At 41.6% G+C, this 14,073-nt stretch overlaps 1 protein-coding gene across 1 annotated transcript in view; it reads left to right on the top strand.

Annotated features, from left to right (window-relative positions):
• The window catches only part of SORCS3 (sortilin related VPS10 domain containing receptor 3), a 280,734-nt gene that overhangs the window by 76,664 nt on the left and 189,997 nt on the right, over nt 1-14,073 (top strand). Inside the window, 1 exon segment of the mRNA XM_032116124.1 lies at nt 11,935-12,002. Coding sequence (XP_031972015.1) covers nt 11,935-12,002 — 68 coding nt within the window.

The following is a 14,073-nucleotide window of genomic DNA, read 5'->3' as shown; positions in this document are numbered from 1 at the left end:
ACTGTGAGATGAGACTCTGTCTCTTCTCCCTTTTCTACCTCCAGGTTTTGGGTCCCAGATGTTCCTCCTATGGTGATGCAGGTGCTTGAAGAGCAAAGCACTGAGCCTTCCATTGTCATGCACAAGTAAAAACGATCTATCTCTTACAGTTTAGCATCCTAAATCTTGATCTTAAAAGTGGTCCCAGTTTAAATGTCAGTCAGCAGTCTCAGTTGTCATAACCACGATTCTTCTAAGAGATACAGACAGTGACTTGATATGAAGAGTGTGCTTCAATTTCTCTGTCTCCTAGAGGGCAAGAGTCTTTCATGTCCATAGAAATAATTTTTTAGATCCCTAAGTAAGGAGAGAGATCTCACAAGGTCAAACCTTCTGAAAGTTTTCTGTTGAAGTGAGGGTTGCAGAATGGAGCCAGTAGGTGTCTGAACAACTGTCCCTGGGCCCCAACCAACTGTAAAAGGATTCAAAAAGTTAATGGAGTTTTAGATTTCTGCAGAGGTGATTTGCCTCTTTCCTCTTACACAATCCATGTGCATAATGTAGAGTCTGTACTTTGGAGTTCCCTACTTTTACAGCTTGAAATTCTCAACCATAATGTTGCATTAAAGGAGATTGGAATTCAAGTTCCTCTATTTTTCTCAGCTTCTTTTTTTTTTGTAAGTAACAGAACACTTAAGTCTGTAAGAAAAATTGCTCTTGACAGCTTCAACTGTGCTGTTCCACATCTTCCCATGTAGACATTAGCACAAGGTATTTCTAAAGTGGGAAAAAACCATTTTCTTTCTTACTAAGGTCAAAACAAAATGAATGGATTTTTTTTTTCTTAATTTCCCCTCTCTCCCCAAATTGCACAATTGGGCTGACAATAAAAATCACAATTTTATTGTGGATCCTCAAAGATTACTTCATTTTTTCCCTATGCAACACGAGTTGGTGGCAGTCTTTCAGAGGACAATTTTTTGAGGGGAGGGAAAATATATTTAAAGTTTTAGTGCTGAGACAAAGGAGGATGTTTTATCTGGCTGGCTGAATGTGGTGGATATACACAGAGGAATCATTCCCAGCTCACATTCTGGAAATACCTAGTGAGAGAGATTTCATGTGTCTGCTTGATTAGGCCCTCCAGAGGAGATAACATCCTGGCTCCAGGGGTGCTTGGCATGAGCAAGAGCTGCTCTGCACAGGAGCAAAGAGAGAAAATTGCCCAGATAGAGTGTGTTTTCACAGCAACATATGAAAATTCACAGGTGAAAATAATTTTGCTTTATTATGTAATGGTACAAGACAATAATAACAATAAAAAGCTACTTATGGTACAAGTAGTTCAGCCATTGTAATGATGATGAAATGTGTGCACATGATGAATACAGAATTAAATATAATAAAGATGATTAAAATCAAGAGTAAAGATTATTTCAAAGGAATATGAGTAGGAAAAGGAGCTGCTAGGGCAGAGTTTGACCTTACCATATTCGAGCCACTAAGTTTTAAAGTAGGCTTTGTCACCTGCAGATGAGAACTGCATAAACAGAAGTTCAAGGTCAGAAGAGTGCAGTTAATTGGACAGACCACGATTTTATTACCTTAATATATAAGATAATCAGATAATTTAATTTTCTTTTGAATCTATAATAATGTAAAAATATGTTAATTGGCTATTTAGCACTCAAACTCTTGCTTCTGACCTTTTGTCTGTCAGGAGCTCTGACTTGTGCTTGTCTCTTACCTTGGGCACTTTCCTATTCTATGTGTCCCACTCAGCCTCATTGACCCAAGTTGCCTGTGATAGTTATTCATATAATCTAAACAATCACTTTTATTTTTTATCTTCTTCTTCCTGTGATGATTCTCATATTTCACCTTCCCTACTGTTTAGTTATAAGTACTCTATGTATGCATATTTAAGACATTGTGATTACATAATGAATTTGTACAATGATGTTACAGTTGTTTAAGGCAGAGTCTCAAATGTGGTGGAAAATCTGATTATTGGATGTTGCTAGTTGCAGAACCGTAACTTGAACAATTTGTGCGTTTTGCCCTTTCTCCCTCTGTGCTACACTTGTCACTCAGCAAACTGCAACAATCCTTAATTCCCTGGCCTGTTGTGAGGAAGGGAGTAAGCCAAAGTCTAAGGCACTTGGATTTATAGTTAATAAGGATCGAGGAGTGGAAAGTCTTTTAACTGGCCATTAGAAACAGATGCAAGGGTTTTATCTCCCTTTTGCACATCGTTTTCTTCCATGGTAACATCTGTAAAACTCCAGCTTTTGGACTAGTTCTCCTGTGCTAGCAGTGAGGCATTTTCACATGAAGTAAAACCTTTGTGTGATAGTTATGAGAGTGGAATGGACTTTAAGAGGATATCTAGTCCATCTTCTGTCCCTGGAGAGAGAGAGTGAATCTCTTGCCCATGCACTGATCAATAACAATTGTTTGAATTGCTAATTGGAATCTGAAGAAGACCACTAATATTTATATATGTATATGTACATATGCAAGGGAGAGGTGAGAGACAGGTTGTGTGTGAGAGGAGTGAGAGTTCCTGAGCAGAACCTGGAGTCTGAAATGGAAGAGCCATAAGCAACCTGAATTTTCTAGAAAAATCACCTTTATGGGAACTTTTTTTTTCCTCTTCTTTTCAGAAGTGGCTCAGACTCTAAATTTCCCACATAGTTTAGCTTCCTTTGTAGAACCAGACACTCTTGCCTTCAACAAAAACCCTCCCCTGTCCTAGCAGTTTATAGGCTCTAAAAGGGCCTTCTTTTTTTTTCTTAAATTGAGAACTGTCCTGTTAAGGTAGTGTCCCCGTACTTGGAGTTCAAGTCATTCCTTCTTTTCAGGTCTCCCCATGTCAGAAGCTTTAAATGGCCCTTCAGCAGAAATGTGACTGACTCCACAGAGATAAATTGCTGCACAAAATCTGCTAGTTCGCAGATGGTATCAGGAGATAATTGGAATAAGAACTGAGCCAGCAAAGTATCTGGGGCCTTTTTTCATTTTCTTCTTAAACTTAGAGGTGTGCACACAGCAGCTTTAAAAAGAAGACAGAGAAGGGAAAAAAGATAAAGTTTTGAAGGCTTTAGAGGGAGCTTCTTAGCAAGGGGGAAGAACTGGGAGATATGATCCAGTGTGGGTTGCTGAATCAATAGAAATAAATTATGAGTTCTTTGCTATCACCTCTTACAAGGTATGATAGGGGACCCTTAAATCATATCACTACCTGACAGGAGAGATTGTATTTATGTTTAACTGAGTTACACAGAGATAAAGCTCAGGCTTCTGTTATTTTAAGCAATCTAGATGTGTTTTCTGGTGGGAATGTGTGTTTATGTGCAGAAAAATGATCCTGAAGAGCTGGGAAAAATTCTGTGGAGCAAAACTGTGACTTGTAGGGGGGTGGGGTGGGGTGGATCAGATAGTGTGGGGAGTATTTTCTATCTCTGACTTCTCTGACTAATGCTACTCAGAAGCTGCTGATAGTGTTGGTCTGTCCACCCTCCCTTCTAGTGTGTTTATTCCTAATCACCACACCCTTTCCAGACACTTCTCTCCTAATTCTGTGTGGCTGATAATTGCTTTTATGTTACACAGACACACATGAGTGTGTGCACTCTCCTGCAGCCTCTGGGACAGAATCCAGCTGCTCTTTAAGGACTGATAACCATGCTGCAGGCATCTCATTTATTTCTTTATTAAGGAGGTTTTACACGATTGCACAATTGCAATTATGGTTGGAATTTTTGTGTGTGTGCACTAAAGGCAAGCATGTAGGTATGCAGGAGAGATTCTTGCTAAAACTGAGGCAGGATTTACCAATTTCATTTCGTATTTTCTTGGAAAAAATGTTGTGTGAGAGATATTGCCCAATTTTTAATGTGTAGTGGAGATGAAAGGGCCTTTGGGCTGACTTGCAGCCACTATACAGCTAGTGGCTACGAATACCCTTCCTTTGGTTGATGATTTGATTGGAATGTCTGCCTTGGGAGGAGGGAAATCAGACTTCTTTTCCCACATTGTTGTAAAACATTATAGTCTGATTCCTTTTCTGAGTCCTGGAGTCATTAGTCATTCCTTGCTGGTGGGGTTATTCAGCTGCATTCACTACCATGGCAAGGATTCCTATGTGCTAGGTATCTCTGAACATACCCTAAATTACAGTCCCTGCACAAAAATGCCTAAAACCAAAAGCATGAAGGACCCTGTCAGATTCAATTAAAAATCCTTTCTAGATTTGTGAGAGGCCAGAAAGGTAAGTCTGTGACTCCAGAAGAGTTGTCTCTCTCAGTGTTGATGCTGATGGGTGCTGTTTCTTTGACAGACTGGGCTTGCCCTTGGATTGCCAAAGCAGAGAAGCAGCACACAAATTCTTGCCTTGCTTTTGCTGGTAAAGGCACAGGAGGAGAGAGCTGGGCTTTCCAGATCTGGCTCTTTCCGCAAGGCTGCAGTTTTAGTGGTTTTAGTTCTGGTTTTTTTTTTTCTTTTGCACCCTCAGGTTCTGTTCATTCAGTGCAAGTCCTGTAAATGGGAATTTCAAATTGTTCCTTACATATGGAAGGTGCTTTTGTGAAGATAATGTGATTTGTCTCCAGCTGTGCCCGTGGGAAGACTCCTGCTCTGGCTCCAGCCTATTGTGCTGCCTGATTTATATGGAAAGGGAGGAGGACAGGGGACAGAAGGAGCCTGCTGTGGCAGTTTTCCTACTGGAAAGTGATAAGCAACACAGGCAAAGGAGGATTAAAGGCAAATATCCTCCTTTTAGTTGCTGGTTCTTGTTTTGAGGACAAATTTGACAGTCTCAGCTGTTTGGAGATCACAAGTTCACTGGAACATGTTTTGTTTCTGTGTGTGATCTTGGGACTTGTTTCTTTCAATTTCAGAAGGCTCTTTTGCCTGCACTGCCTGAAGCCACCCACAGATCATTTTTATCTCTCCAGAGATTAAAAAAAAAAAAGAAAGAAAGAAAGGAACAAAAGTAAGGAAAAGTCCTTTGCTGCAGGTTAAGTTGGCAAAGCTTTACACTTACACAAGTGCTCCTCTGATTTCCAGGGGCAGGATTTGGCCTGTGTTTGTTGTCAGTACCTCTGCTGTTTTCTTCTTGTGTCTTAGGATGTTCATTAACTCCTATTATCTGGACATAAGTTTTCTTCAGCTTTGCTCACCAGGCTGGGGAAAAAGGGGTAGATTGGTATTTAAGGCATATGCTTTCCTTCTTAGTTAATCATCCTCTTACTCTGGGTGAACTCAGATTGGTGTTTTATCTTCCAGATAATGCCTCTTACCTTAAATTATCTAAATGTGCTGAATTGGATTATTTCAGCTGTGCTAAATTTCTCGATGGAGATACTTTTTCAGAATAAAATGGTCTTCAATTTGATTTTTTGTATGTATTCGCAAAGTGGATCGAACCAAACTCTTAAAAGTTGATTTGGATTCTTCTTTCTGAGTGTTTCCATGTAGAGAAACACTTAAACTTTCACTCAATCTCCCTCTGCCTCCTCATCAGTAAAACAAAGATGCCATTGCTTGCCTTGTTTCATAGTGGTGATGCTTGCAGAATTTGTTAACATTTGTGGAATTCAAATTCCTCTCCTGGGACCTTCCTAATAGTTCTTTCTATATGCTTCTCACAACTGGAGATGGCACTCTTGGGTATTGGCAACTGCACTCAGACCTCCAGTGTAAATGAGGATGGAGATGTTACACAGTTTGATCACTCACATGCTCACATATATTTCTTGAGGCTGTATTTGTACGAAGAGATTTTGGTGAGACCAGGATTCAGCAATGATTGTTTTTGAGAATCACTCTACCTTGCCCTAGGAAAACACTTGTACTGGAATAATTTTCTTCAGAGCAGCCTGTGCCATGCTGTGTTTTGAATTCTTGGTTAAAGTAGTGCTGATAGCACATTGATGTTTTAGGTGTAGCTGAACTGAGCTTCACAGTGTCAGGTTTTCTGTTTTTCACTCTGCCCACCCGAGGAGGAGGCCAGAAAGGTGTTGTGTTCCATACAACATCATCCTCAGCAGTAGTAACTATGTTCTAAGGCTGGTTCTGCATTGGTCTGCTGGGGGGGACAGTCAGTGACTGCCTTTGTATCACTTGTTTATTTATTTATAGTTTCTTTCCTTTCCTTGACTAATGAAAATGTCTTTGTCAGGAATTACAAGTTTTTTAATTTTGCTTTTCTGGTTCTCTCCCCCATCACCCTGGGGTGGGACAGAGTGAGTGTCTGGGTTGGTGCTTAGTTGCTGGTTGGGATCAACCCACCACACACTTAAGCACAAATATATATTGAACAAATGGTCCTTTCCCCATCTTTTGAGTGTTTGTGTGGGGAAATTTAGGCTGGTATTGGTGGCTTTTGACAGAATTAGCTTTGAATGAAGAGATTGCATGAAAGAGTGCTTTAGCAAATTCATGATCATGAATGTTTATGTCCGTGCTTGTCAATCAGTCCGTCTTTAGTTAATAATCTTGTGCCTTGAAAACCACCCACCACCACCACAAAAAAGAAACCCAAAACAAACAAACAAAACCCCCCAAAAATCCCAAAGACGAAAACACCAGGGACCTACATAGATCAGTGCTGCTGGCATTTAAGTCCCAGAGCTTTTTAAGCCAACTTTTCTTCAGCTGTGAGCATTTTACTGACACTGGTTCCCAATATCCTGTGCTTGCTCACATTGGAAATGTACTTCTTGGGTGCTGTTGCTCTCATATGGGTTGGGGAATGGCAGATGGAAATTGCAGACAAGCTTCCTGTGGCTGGCTTGAAGGGTAGAAAATGTTGTAAGCACCATGGAAATACGTGTGTGGGCAGGAGACCCCAGCATGCCAGAGCAAGTGAGGGGAGAGCTCTCGTTTTTTACATGTAAATTTGCCTGCCCTCTTTCTGCTGTGCTCTGTGCTGCCTAGTGCTCATCCCTGTACTCGTTATTAATTACACTTGGCAAATATGTGCACAGGGCTACTGATGAGTTGTGTTAATCCCTGAGCTGATATAGCAGGATCACTTAGAGAAGAGATGTCTCATGAAGTGAATCAGAGCTGGCCTTTCAGACGTCTGTCTGAAATGATCACCTGCTTTCTCTGGCTCCTGTGCTCTTCCCTCTCGTGTCTCTAATGAGTGTCCCCTTACACAGGAGCATGACAGCCTTTGATGTGGTGCTTTTCACTTGTTCTGAGGTTCATTGCCAAGCTGCTGAAGGAACTGCAGTGCCTTTGCACTCTAATTTGTGGGAAACAGACATTATATATTCCACTGTGGGGTATATGCAAAGGACTTTGCCCGTTTAGAGTTGGCAAGATCTGGAGGTGGGTTTAATGAACTAAAGTAATTTTCCTTCGTAGTAAAATTTTATTGGCATGGAAGATTGTTATGCCAGCAAATACTCTGAAAAGCTTCTGAGTACTTTTGTGATTTGTGGGCTTGGAGATTCCTGATAATTGTCTGAACAATAGGGATAATAGGGATCTGTTCAGGGATGTGTTTTTGAGATGGAATGAAATGTGGGCTAATGTTCCTGGTTGTAATTTTTCTGCTTTCATGCCAGCCGAGTTGTGTCAAGACTCAAGGCTGCTGAATTGGACAGTTTTGGATGCTTGCTGGCCTTATTTTAAGAAGAGGTCCATCATACTAAGTCTGGATTTAGTGGTTTAGTATGCTATAGAGCATTATGTCAGGATTCCTCAGTGCCAGAGGCTCTTAATCGGTATTGAAGTAAAGACCATTGAAGGTAAATGATTGGCAGGTGTTGGCATTTTTTTATATAAGCCTTAAAGCAGGGTATTTAGTGGACAGTGAAAAAAACCCCAACCTATATGCACTGTGGAGATGCATTTGTGAAAAATAAAGTACATACGAAAATTCTTGTAGGACTGGAACATCACTTCTTTCCAAAGAAAATATATTTTTTTCTGATTATCCTTTCTTCATTCCCATTTCTGTCTACAAAACCAAAACAGTTTGTTAAATTATTCAGGTCATTAAGTTTTGTGTAAGCTCGGCTTGAAATGCATTTTCCAGAGGGATTGTATTGCCTTAAGGGAGCTGTAATTCAGCCTTCCTATTTCCATACTCAGTCCTACAGACTCTTTCCCTTTTTTTCATTCTCAACCAGCTGAGCTGCCTGGTGTCCCAAGGGGCAGCTGCCCTGGGGTGTCCTGGGAAGCACAGTGTAGTGCATGGAGCCTGGCCTGCAGGAGATGAGGAAATTTCATATCTGAGCTGTATTTCCTGAAATGAGAAGTATGATCCCATAATAAAATGCAGTTTAACATTGAGCTGACTTGGAATTAATTTTGGAAAGATTGGTTTGATGAATAGAAACAATTTAATTTGGCACTATAAAGGTGTTTTCTTTATTTTGATTAAATAATTCCTAAGTGTAAGTTTTTGCTGTTTCTGAATTGCTTGGAACTTTATTATTTTTTATTTCTTTTCCCCAGAGAAAAACATTTTAATTTATGTTGCAGAATAGGCATTTTCTACGGGGTGGCAATTCCAGATTTCTCTCAGTTCAGGGAAGATCATGTTTTTGTTTTGAAATAATGCCTTAAATGTAAAATCTCAAATTTTCAGTAGAATTCAGCTTTTAAAATGAAAATCATCAAGATTTTCATGCAAAATTACACTGGCATGGAAAAAACAAGGTTATTTGTTAGGGTTGACAAAAACAAGCTGAGCTTCTTCAACTACAAAGCAGAAATTGGAAGCAAATGTCTCAGCCTGAGTCAACGAAGGTTTTTCTCTTTTTAACTTTTCTTTCTACTGTCAGAATTCAGTTTTGGAAAATGTGTCCAATTTTCCTAATATTTTGTTCTGTTCTTTCTCAACTAAAGCATTCAAACAACAGGATGTCTTAGAAAATCTGGTGCTTTCCCACATCTGCCGCTGCTTCTTGTTTCTTCGTAGCATGGCTGGGGCAATGTGATGGGGCCTCAGAATATCCCCTTGAAAGGGTTTGAAGTTTCCTCTGCTGAGCTGTGTCAAACACACCCCATGGAGACAACTCAGGAACCAGCTCTGCCTTTGTGTCTCAACCCCGTGATGGTTCCTGAGCAGCTGTGTTTGCACTGTGGTCTCATGGTCTCATGTGTGGGGGGGAAAGTGCTTTTGCAGCTTTTCTTGGGAAGATTGTGTGTTCAGATGCTCAGATCCTCCCCGGTTTTCAAACTCCCAAACCATTGCAAGAGTTACCTTTATTGAGTCTGAGGTGTTTTGTCTCAAAAGCAAGCGGGAGCAGAGTGGAAGCTGTCTGGGGCTATGGTGTGGGAATGCTGCCTGGGCTGGGCTCATGTCGTGAGTGATTTTAGGGACAGGTTGCTGTAGGTGTTACCACTGCCTCAGGCAACTCCTGCTATTTCCTGGGACCCCATGTAAGATACTGCAAAGGAATGCTCACGCTTGTGCTTTCCATGACCACCAACAAGCAGAGATGGATGTTAGTCATCCTGGGCAAAAATCCAGGAAAGTCATACTAAACAATGTGCTTTTACTATGAATTTATACCCAGGAGCTGAGTAGCATTCAGCCCACTTCTGTAAAGCTGGTGTTATCCTAGTATTTGCAGGGTGGTAACAGATAAGTGATGTCTTCAAAAATATAGGGCATAGGTGATCTAGGGAGAGACACACAAAGAGCTGGGAGAGTATGGATGCTGCCTTTAGTTGTAATTGCAATTTAGGGTGGAAAAAAGGTAGATCGGCTGAAATTTGACCAAGACACAGGGATTTTATTTACTGTGTTTAGGAATGGATCCAGGATCCACTGAACTCAGCTGTCTTCAATGTGCTTAGACTCTGAAACTTGAAAACTTAACTTTGTGAAACCTCACCATAGTTGCGAGCAATACGAGGCATGTAATTTCAGGCAGGGCTTGTGCTGTAGTCCATGGCTTCCTAGAGACTCTTGAGAGGAGTGCTGTCTGAGTGCCTGTGGGAATATAAGGAACATCCTAAAAATGTCATTTTCATCGGGTTTTAGCTGGGAGAAGGCTGCCCTGCTGGATGTAAGGTGAGGAGGCACACAAACCATACAAACCTTGGTTGCTGCAGCTTGCAGCTGGCTCTTCCCCTTTTGTATGGAAAGGTGTGTGCAGGGTTTAAGCTGTGATAAAAAGAATGTTAGCTTTATTTCCCCATAGCATAGCATTGGTTTCAGCTGACATGGACTTGCATATGCTGACTCAAATCTGCCGGGCAGGTTTCTTTTCACACCCTGCTGGAAGCAGCTTGGCTATTATCTTCTTCCTAAAGGTCTCTGCGTGGGGAAATAAAGGGAAAAATGCAACAGGGGATGGTGAAAGTGAATCCAGTAGAGGGAGGAATGCTTGGAGCGTCTATTCTAAAGTCATTAAGTTGGGCACTGACTGCATAGTCACGTACCAAGGTCCCTTACAGTTTGAACAGGTTTTTTCCTGGTAGTATGCTGACAGTAAACGAGTGCTGCAGCAGCTGTGTTATTGATTAATCCTTTGGCATTTTTCTGCAAAGCTTTAAACTCTGCACCCATCAGCCTTTCAGCTGGGAAAGCCCAATGAAAGGTATGGCTGATCCCACTGCTGTGGGAGGAGGAAGAGGGAGGGAGGCCTGGCTTTTGTATTAGCAAAGATCCTTGTTGCATAGGAAAACATTAATGAACTCAGCCATTTGAGCCACATCTCTCACTTGGACCCACCTTTTAGGCAAAACTGTGAAGTAACTGTTAACAAACCCCACCCAGGCAGTGGGGCTCATTGCCCTAGATGCTCTCTCTCACAGCTGGAGCAGGTGTGAGGGAAACTGGCCTGTGCTTGAATCCTGCAAGGAGAAAATGATGCTGAAATGTTAAAATGATGCAAAACAATAATGAAGAGATGCCCTGGAGCTCTTCCTTCAGGCTGGTCCTGTAGAATCCAAGGGAATGAAATGTATGACATTAGTTATGCTAAAAAGGCAAGGAGCAGATGCTCAAATGCTTTACCTTCCATTGAGAAACCTCTATTCTTTCTGCACAAGTTCCCATCCCAACACAGAGAGCACAGAGGCTCCCAAGCTATCAGGATGTGTAACTGCCTTTCTGGAGAGAAGGGCATTGGGCAGTGTAGCTTGTAACTAGGAGGATTACATTTACCTGTGAAATCTGAGGTTAGAGCACCAGGTACCTCAGAGGGAAGTTACATTCCTCTGTGGTCCCCTGTGTATTACTTAACTCCCTTCTCCCCCAGCCTCAGTTTGCAGGGGCATGACTCGGGAGTGTTCTCTTCAGAAAGTCAGTGAGTCCTGGAGCCTCTGACTCTCCCTGAGCACTAAAGATACAGGTGAAGTTTTGTCTTGCTCAGTGCAAAAGCAGAATGCCATGCTCCATGTCCCTCTTACCACTGCAGGAAGGTTATGGCATGTAGGAATTCCCATGCTTTGGAGTCAGTGACAGCAGATGGAGAAAACAAAGCTGATTCTAGGCAAGATGGACTGTTTTGCTGGATGGGGATCTACATAAACAAACTTGCCAGTTCTTTCCATGGAGACTCCATAATTAGTGATAGCATGTTGAGAGACAAAAGAAGTTGACTGTAATTTTAGATTGAGCTATTGAATTAACAAGGCTGCATTTGATTCCATTCCTGACTTTGAATAATTGTAGTTGCAGAGAGGTCAGCTCACAGAGTCTGATTAATTCCTGGTGGCATGTTTTATTTCAAATGAAAAACATGTTGGGATTAAAATAAGTGTTACTGGTTATACAATGCACTAAGATACTGATTTCCCATTTTATTTTTTAAACCTACTTTATCCTATAATACTGCAACTTTAATGGATAAATGCTCAGCTCTCGTTTGGGTGGTTTCAGATGCCTTGTGTATCATTACAAAATCTAACAGCAACCTTTTCTTTCTCCTTTTTCCCTTTCTGTCTTCCTCCCTCCCTCCCTCCCTTTCCCCTCTCTAGGTGATTCTCATTCTGACAAAGCTCTACGACTTCAACTTGGGGAGTGTTACGGAGAGCTCACTGTGGAGGTACGTGGATTGTGGAAATCACAGCAACGGGCATGGAGGGTTGCACTGTGTCTCTTGTAAAACTGGGGGCTGACCTGGGGTGTGGGCGTGGGGGAGTATCTGGGTTCATCAGAGGAGAAGCTGGGAGAGACTCCGAGACAACTGGAGTTGCTTTTTGGAAAAGGGATACATGATTGGGACACATTCTTTTAATGAAGTGGGATCTGCAAACAGGAGGGTTGCATCACGTAATGGCACTTCCCTGGCACACAGAGGAGCTTGGTTTCATTCTCACCTTTAAGTGTCCTTAGACAAGTCGCTTCCTTCCTCTCTCTGCTGTGAGGCTGGCAATGAGAACAGGCTCTACAGATGGGTACACACTGTGTCTGAGAAGGTAGAAAACACAGTGCTGATATAATCTTAGCTGATCTTAGCCTTGTTCCTCACCCGAGCTGAGATGGTCATCTTGGTAGTGAGTCTCTGTTGAGCTGTAAGGAGAGTAGCTGCTGAAGGACTAGAGATGCCACAGTGAGGTGCTGGTGCCTTCTCCACTGTGGATGTACATGGATAGTGTTGCATAGCTGCCATATTCCTAGTCTGCCGCAGGAGATGGACTATCCTGGCCTGGGGAAACATGCTTCTGGACAGAGCGTGTGTTTGGAAGTGTGTGTCTGCATTTAAAACAAAGAAATAACTTAAAATCCCCTCAGCCCCCAAACTCACCCCTATAAACACCAAGGTCAGTTCCTTGATGTTTGAAATCACCAAATGGTTTCATCCTGCCTGTGGCATGGAAAGGGTATGTCTTTAACAGAATTGTTATGAGGTGTTTTTTACCCTAAGGACATATTAAAAAAAAAAAAAAAAAAAAAAAAAAGAATGAAAAAGCAGACAGGGGCTGGTGAGACCAAGTGCCTTGTTTCAGATTCACCTGGTGTATTACAGCTGTTGTGAAACCTGCTCATAGTGCAGTTGGTGGAATAGTCAGTGCATTGTAGCCAGTCCTTGGGTGTGAGCCCTCCCTGGCAGATGGTCTCTCATTCTTCTTTCTTCAGAAGTAATTTAAAAGCCCCTGTTTGGAGAAGGCTTTGGCCATTTGCTGCAGCTTTATTCCTGTAAATGTATTTAAGGGTTAATTATTCAGTAAAGCTCTTGAAACTTCTCAATTTGAACAGTACTTAAGAAGCCTAATTGCACTGCACCATGGTAATCTGCAAAAGTATAAATAACCGTGCAGCTAAGAAGAGAGAACAGTCATTTCCACTTACCCTGGTACTTTTCAAGGTATTAATGCCTTAAAAAACTTTTGCCTCTTTACATAGCAAGTACAAATGGCACTGTGATTGTACTTTAAACATAATTGCTAAACAATCTGCTCTGCATAAATAATGTAACAAACAGGCAAACCTTGTCTTAATCCTGAGCTTGCAGCATCACCTGGGCTCTGCAGAAAGGTAATAGCAGCACCCCTTTTAGAAGTTTCCCAAAGTGATGGAAATGTAATTCATCATCAGTACATTTGAAAGCGTCCAACACTTGGTCAGCTGGGAAAACACACTGCTTTGTGGGAGTGTTTCAGCATGTTCTGGAACACTTCTGGTCTCCAGTGAAACAGGGGCCAGTGAGGGGCCTGGAGACTCAAAGAGATTGAGAAGTTAGAATAGAATCTCCCATGTTCTTTTCCTAGGTCTATGAGGAAAGCTCAGGGTAAGAGCTAGTAGGTAGAGCTCTTGGGCTCTAAACCTTACGTTCTGCTTGGACAACTCAGGAAGAAGCCATGTTGTACTTGGCAGGGGAGTGTGGAGTCCTAGAGAGCATTTTTTAGTTTCTCTGCAAAGGACATTGAAGAAATGCAAATAGATACTAAGTGTAAGAAATAAGCCAGAGAAATACTCCTTTTCTTGGGATTTCTGTTCTGTTTGCACTTGCAGCCCCCTAAATCTTTGCATTATTTAAATTGGTGCTTTTCAATATTTTCTTTTCATTTTTGAGACCCTGAAACTTTTAAAAGGAGGATTTCTCTTTGCAGAAGGAATGTAAGCCTCCTGGCAATAGGTTTGCTTTTCTTAGTTAATTTTTGTAGATTCTTTGG

This window comes from Corvus moneduloides, chromosome 8, assembly GCF_009650955.1.
Source record: "Corvus moneduloides isolate bCorMon1 chromosome 8, bCorMon1.pri, whole genome shotgun sequence".
In the NCBI taxonomy this organism is placed as follows: Eukaryota; Metazoa; Chordata; class Aves; order Passeriformes; family Corvidae; genus Corvus; species Corvus moneduloides.
The sequence above is the reverse complement of the archived record's forward strand: the minus strand, read 5'-3'. Positions and strand labels throughout refer to the sequence as shown.